The sequence below is a fragment of the Ammospiza nelsoni genome, chromosome 2, assembly GCF_027579445.1.
Source record: "Ammospiza nelsoni isolate bAmmNel1 chromosome 2, bAmmNel1.pri, whole genome shotgun sequence".
NCBI classification, from domain to species: Eukaryota; Metazoa; Chordata; class Aves; order Passeriformes; family Passerellidae; genus Ammospiza; species Ammospiza nelsoni.
In genome coordinates, this window is record NC_080634.1 from 85,355,489 (window position 1) to 85,361,694 (window position 6,206).

General features: G+C 50.4%; 1 protein-coding gene across 1 annotated transcript; it reads left to right on the top strand.

Annotated features, from left to right (window-relative positions):
- Positions 1-2,491: 2,491 nt before the first annotated feature.
- SLC25A6 (solute carrier family 25 member 6) lies at positions 2,492-6,206 on the top strand. Its single transcript, XM_059493444.1, has 4 exons — positions 2,492-2,689; positions 3,853-4,339; positions 4,984-5,124; positions 5,536-6,206. Exons 1-4 carry the CDS (start codon positions 2,579-2,581, stop codon positions 5,691-5,693), a joined length of 897 nt encoding a protein of 298 aa, XP_059349427.1. The 5' UTR covers positions 2,492-2,578; the 3' UTR covers positions 5,694-6,206.

Sequence of the window (6,206 nt, forward strand, 5' to 3'; positions counted from 1 at the left end):
CTCCCAAGCTGAACAGAACATGACAACTACAGACTGAACAAGTTCCCCATTACAAATTATGTGCCTTTTACCTTCATTTTTTCACACTGATGATACTCGAGAGTCTTAGAATATGAAGTTCTTTTTAAATCAATAGAAAATTTTATGGTGAACAAAATCTCAGTCTTGGAGACAAGTATTGTGCTGAGAGAGTATTAACATTCAGTTATGAGCTTTTTAAAAAGGAAAAATTACCACACTGTGTGTGCCTCCCTGAATGAGTGAATGTACCACAGCATTTCATAAATTATGTTCAGAATATGGTCTTCTAACACCCTATGTGTTTAACCCTCTGTGAGCACAGGAGTCACTTCAGTCTCTCTGTATTATGCTTCAGAAGAGCACACAGTTTACTTTTGATCTACTGGTGTGCAAAAAAAAAGTATAGTGACATATCTTGTACTAGAGCAGAGACAAAGGCAATGCCTGTCACCTTTTCTCACAACATGCCCTCTTGAGAGACATGCTCATTTTGAAATCCTGCAAAGTACATACATGTGTAAGCAGTGGTTACTGGCACCTCAGCTACTGCAGCTTTGTGGTTCACCAGTCATCTGTTTAAAAAAAAGGTTTGGCCTTACTGACTTTGGTTGGGAACACCCACAAAAAGTGAAAGCAAGTGATGTGAACTAATGCCCTCCAGCTAGAATAATTTCAACACATTTTAGAAAGAATTCATATAATTTCAGACAGAAGTTTGATAGTTACGTTCAAAATATCAATTTCAGCATACAGTAAAATTAGCAAAGTTAGTGATGGAAACCAGGCCTGTCTTGGTAGGGCCTGAGTCCCTGCCATGAGTGCTTGCTGTGACAGCCTGCAGGGGAGGTTTTCACAACATCTAACTTTGAGTGCCCATACAAGAAGCTGGAACCACCCTGTCCTATTGTTCCTCTATTGTCCCACAGGAAACTGCAGCTAAGTCCATTGTCTTGGATCAGTTCAGTGACATACAGAAAAGCCCAGTGATGTGACCCTAGGCAGTGGCAGTGCTAAGGAGGAGGTGGGAACAGAATTTGGGAACAAGGATATGCCATGGATCAGCATTACCCAGAGTGTGGTGAGTGTGGAACAAAACTGACAGTGCCTGAAATCTGCTGCCCTCCACCTGACAGCTGCTGCCCCACAGGGACCCGATGCAGAAAGCTGTGTCTCCCTCCTAGACTGGCTTCCAGCAGAAAGAGCCTCCAGTTCACTTGCTTGTGCTGCTCATTGACTGCAGCCTGGGCCCACAGACCCACACCCCAAAGCCAGTGCTCCAGCAGCTCACACTCAGCTTCACAGAGTCAGAATCACAGAATCACTTATGTAGGAAATCTCAGATCATCAAGTACAAACTCTGACCCAAAACCAGGTCAGCAGATCATGGCACCGAGTGCCACATCTACTCTTTCCTTAGGTACACCAAGGGACTTTGACTACACCACTTCCCTGGACAGTCCATTCCATTGTCTCACCACTCCTGTGAAAAAATTCCTCCTAACGTTCAACCTAACCCTCCCCTGGCACAGCTTGTTTCCTCTTCTGTTGCTGGTTGCCTGGGAGAAGAGGCCAACTCTCACCTGGCTACAGCCTCCTTTTGGGTGGTTCTAGAGACCAATAAGGTCACCCCTGAGCCTTCTTTTCTCCAGGCTAACCAGCCCCAGCTCCCTCAGTCGCTTCTCACAGGACTTGTGCTTCAGACCCTTCACCAGCTCTATTGCCCTATCTGAATCCGCTCCAACACCTCAATATCCTTCCTGGATTAAAGGGCTCAGAACTGGGCACAGTACTCGAGGAGTGGCTTCAGCAGTACTGAGTGCAGGGGCAGGATTACTGCCCTGCTCCTCTTAGCCAGGATGCCACTGACTTTCCTGGCCTCCTGGGCACACACTGGCACATTTTCCGATGCTGTCACCAGCACCCCAGTCCCTTTTACACGGGGCAGTTTTCCAGCCAGTCGGCCACGGGGTTGTTGTCACCCAAGTGCATTTGGCGTTTGCTCTTGTAGAACCTCATACAAGTAGCGCCCATCGGTCCAGCCCGTGCAGACCCCTCCGCAGAGCCTGCGTGCCGGGCGGTACGGGGGCTGTGCAGGCGGCTGCGGGCGCTACTGGCAGCGGCACAAAGCGATCGCGGAGAGCGCTTGGGAAGGCGACCGTAGTGGTGTGGGCAGCGGCGGACCCGCAGGCTGCCCCGCGGGGGCCGGGCCGGGCCGGTGGCGGGGCCGGGTCGGTAGCGGTGACGGTGACGGTGACGGTGACGGTGACGGTGACGGTGACGGTGACGGTGACGGTGGCGGGGCGGTGGCGGCAGCGGGCCAGCCGGCCCGGGTGACGCGGCGCTGCGACACTGGCGCCGCAGCTGGGCGGAGGGCGAGGGGAGGGGCGGGGGCGGGGCCCTTTCTTCGCAAGCCCAGCCCCCGGGGCGGGCTGGCCAATGGGGAGGGGGGGCGTGTCCGGCGCGGCCCGGCATTAAGCCCATGCGCGGGGCCGCTCCCGCCCTTTCGGCTTGAGCGGCAGCGGCGTTTCCCTCCCGGCGGCTCCGGCGCGGCGCGAACATGGCGGACCAGGCCATCTCCTTCCTCAAGGACTTTCTGGCGGGCGGCGTCGCCGCCGCCATCAGCAAGACGGCGGTGGCGCCCATCGAGCGGGTCAAGCTCTTGCTCCAGGTCAGCGGCGTCGGCGAGAACGGGTGGCGTGGGCAGCGCCCCTCTCTGTCCCCGCGGGCGCCGGGCCGGGCGAGGACAGAGGGACGGGCGGGGGCGGGGGCCGCGGCCAGCGGGGACAAAGGGCGCGAGCCAGGGGGCGGCGGCGGCTGGCGGGGAGGTCACGTGAGCGGCGGCGGGGAAGCCGAAGCCGGTTCCGCCATGCGGGGCGGGGAGGGAGGGCCGAGCCGGGCCGAGGGGGGCGGCCGCCGCTGGTGTCACTTCCTGCCGCCCCCGCTGCCGGCGCCGAGGGCATGGCAGGGAGGGGAGGGCGGCCGCTCTCCGCCGCCATCTTGGCGGCCTTCACGTGATGCGCTCCCGGGCCGCGATTGGGCCGCGGGCGGGGCGGAGCCGGGGCGCGGCCGGCGCGCGCGGCCCGGCGTGACCCGGTGGCGCCCCAAGGTGACTCGAGTGACCTTCGCGCCGGCCCGGCTCTGGCCCCGCGGCTGGCCGCTCCTCACTCACCCTCAGCCCCTGTACCTCGGGCTGGCAGCTCTGTCGCCTAACGCGGCTCTCAGGCGATTCCCACCAAAGGCCCGTCTTTGTCAGTAAAGGCTCGCACCTCTATGTATGCCCTATGTATTTGTCTTATACTTGCCCTTGCACCTCACAGAGTCAGTTTGGTAAAGACCACAGGAAGATCATGGAGCCCAACCTAAAGCCACGTAGTCTAATTTAAAGTAGACTGTGGCACTAAGTGCCATGTCCCGTCTTAAACACCTCTAGGGATGGTTGCTTCACCAGTCCCTAGGCAGTCCATTCCGAAGTCCAATCACGTTTTGTCTGAAGAAATTCCTCCCCTAGTTACTCCTAAACCTTCCTTGGCACAGCTTGAGGCTGTATTCTCTTGTCCTGTCACTAGTTGCCTGGGAGAAGAGGCTGGCCCCCACCTTGCTGCAGTCTCCTTTCAGGAAGTTGTAGAGGAATTGCTTGCGGTTTTCTATTCTTAATTTGCCAAGTCCTGAATTCTGAGAAAGCTTGGAAGCAATTTTAAGTCTTTTTCTTTAAAATAACAACAATGGCCACTCAGAATTAACAACTTTGTTTTATAGTGGAAGCAGGTTTAAGCCCAGCTGCAGCATAGACCTGTCAGGACAAGTGATCAATATCTGTGTTTTTATTTGCAGGTGCAACATGCGAGCAAACAGATTGCTGCTGATAAGCAGTACAAGGGTATCATCGATTGTGTAGTGCGTATTCCAAAGGAACAAGGAGTGCTGTCCTTCTGGCGAGGAAACCTGGCAAATGTCATCAGATACTTCCCAACTCAAGCTCTTAATTTTGCCTTCAAGGATAAGTATAAGCAGGTGTTTTTGGGAGGTGTAGACAAGCACACTCAGTTCTGGAGGTATTTTGCTGGTAACCTGGCATCTGGTGGTGCAGCTGGAGCCACTTCCCTCTGCTTTGTCTACCCCCTGGATTTTGCAAGAACCCGTCTGGCTGCTGATGTCGGAAAAGCTGGTGCAGACAGAGAATTCTCTGGTCTCGGGGACTGTCTAGTCAAAATCACCAAGTCTGATGGTGTGCGTGGCTTGTACCAAGGGTTCAATGTCTCTGTCCAAGGCATCATCATCTATAGAGCTGCCTACTTTGGGATCTATGATACAGCAAAAGGTAATACTTCAGAGGAGATGTGGAAAGCCTGTTTTTAGAATTGTATTGTCTGGTTTTGGATATTTGAAGGTGAAGGGGGATATCAGTGCTACATCTGTGACACTGCTGTACACAAGGGAAAACTTGTGTTAATCACAGCAGCCTACCTGCAAGTACTGGTTTTGTACTTCAAGCAGTTGCTTCTTTTATGTTCAGTGCATAATGAAGTTACACTGGACCAGTCCAAGTGTGTGTGGCTGAATGGGATTGGACAGTGGTTTTGCAAAGTAATTTTTAAGCTTGACATTTGGGGAAATAAGCCATTGATACTAGTTTGTAATGCAATGTTACCCACAGGGACAGTGACTTAATTTAGTGATGGTTCTTTACTAAAAGCATAGTGAATAGTCAAGGCTTCTCATGCCAGTCTAAAAAGAATGCTTGTACTTAAGTTGTAACCTACTGTGATTACTGAGAAGAAAGCCTTGTAAATATGGCTTCAGTATGTTTAAAGTTTGTGAAGTGTTTTGCTGCAGTTTTATTTAGAGTATGGGTTCTACAGAGTTTTATACTAGTTTATCTAGTAAAATAGCTGTCATGCAGGGAGTGAGCCAGAGGAGGATGTGCAAGGTGAAAAGCTAATTGCTGTTTTTGTTTTACTGCAGGCATGCTCCCAGATCCCAGGAATACTCACATTGTTATCAGCTGGATGATTGCCCAGACAGTGACTGCTGTGGCTGGCGTGGTCTCCTATCCTTTTGACACAGTGCGGCGTCGCATGATGATGCAGTCAGGACGCAAAGGAGGTAGGCTGCAAATCCACACAGCTGTCAATGCTTTGTAAAACAGCATTAACAAGATGGAGTTGTTTTTTTACTAGTAGCCATCCTGAGTTACAGTTCGTTGTTCCATAAATCTGGCTTATTATATTGTACTCAAATGAGGAAATGCAGTAAGGCTCAACCTGAGATTATCAGGATTTATGCTGAGGATTTTTCATTATGGAACGTGAAATTAAAAATGATGGACTACCTGTTTGCATTGTTCGATTAAACAAAGATTAAAAAGGAGGCATAATAGTTTTAGTAAGTATTGTGTTGCATTTTTCAGTTGTGGTTTGGGACATCACAAAGCAGTTTAGTGAAACAAAGGGCAAATGTTAAAATTACCTGAGATGAAATAGGGATTAAGAATAACTCTTTGCTCTTTTCCTGCAGCTGATATCATGTACTCTGGAACAATTGACTGCTGGCGGAAGATTGCAAGGGATGAAGGAGGAAAGGCCTTCTTCAAGGGTGCATGGTCTAATGTTCTCAGAGGCATGGGGGGTGCTTTCGTGCTTGTGCTGTACGATGAATTCAAGAAAGTAATTTAAACAGCCTAAATAGAATTGGAAATCAAGTTGAGCAGATCATGTAGAATAACTACCATTATGGACCATTGACCTTCAAGAAATTCCTGTGAGTCTTATTTATGGGAGCCAGATGATACTTGTAGATGGGGCTGGAAACTGACATAGAGGGCTGATCCACTTCTCTGTAACATGCGTGAAAACACTGAATCTGGCAATTCAGTGTGACAGCTTTTCTTTACAGCAGTAAGGAATGAGTGGCGTTGGTTCTGGGTCCAAAGTTGTTAGGTCCAATTTAGGCAGAAAAACTATCATTTGCCTGTGGATCAGCCTTCAGTTTCAAGTCCTATCTTATAGGACCATAAAATTGTATTTGAAAGCGTTTGCTAACAAATCATGTTTTTTTCCACTTGTACTGAAGCACTATGTACCATTTTGCACAGCTGAACATCTAGCAACTTTGTTCTTAAATTGGGGCATTCTGCTGTAAAACAATAAACATACTTACTCGGTCTGTGTTGAAATTATTACATAAAA

What these genes read in the sequence shown, in the direction of transcription:
- SLC25A6 (XM_059493444.1), top strand. Translation starts at nt 2,579, where the DNA reads ATGGCGGACCAGGCCATCTCCTTCCTCAAGGACTTTCTGGCGGGCGGC. An exon ending in GGGTCAAGCTCTTGCTCCAG is followed by an intron (nt 2,690 to 3,852) that starts GTCAGCGGCGTC and finishes TTTTATTTGCAG; the next exon opens with GTGCAACATGCGAGCAAACA. An exon ending in GATCTATGATACAGCAAAAG is followed by an intron (nt 4,340 to 4,983) that starts GTAATACTTCAG and finishes GTTTTACTGCAG; the next exon opens with GCATGCTCCCAGATCCCAGG.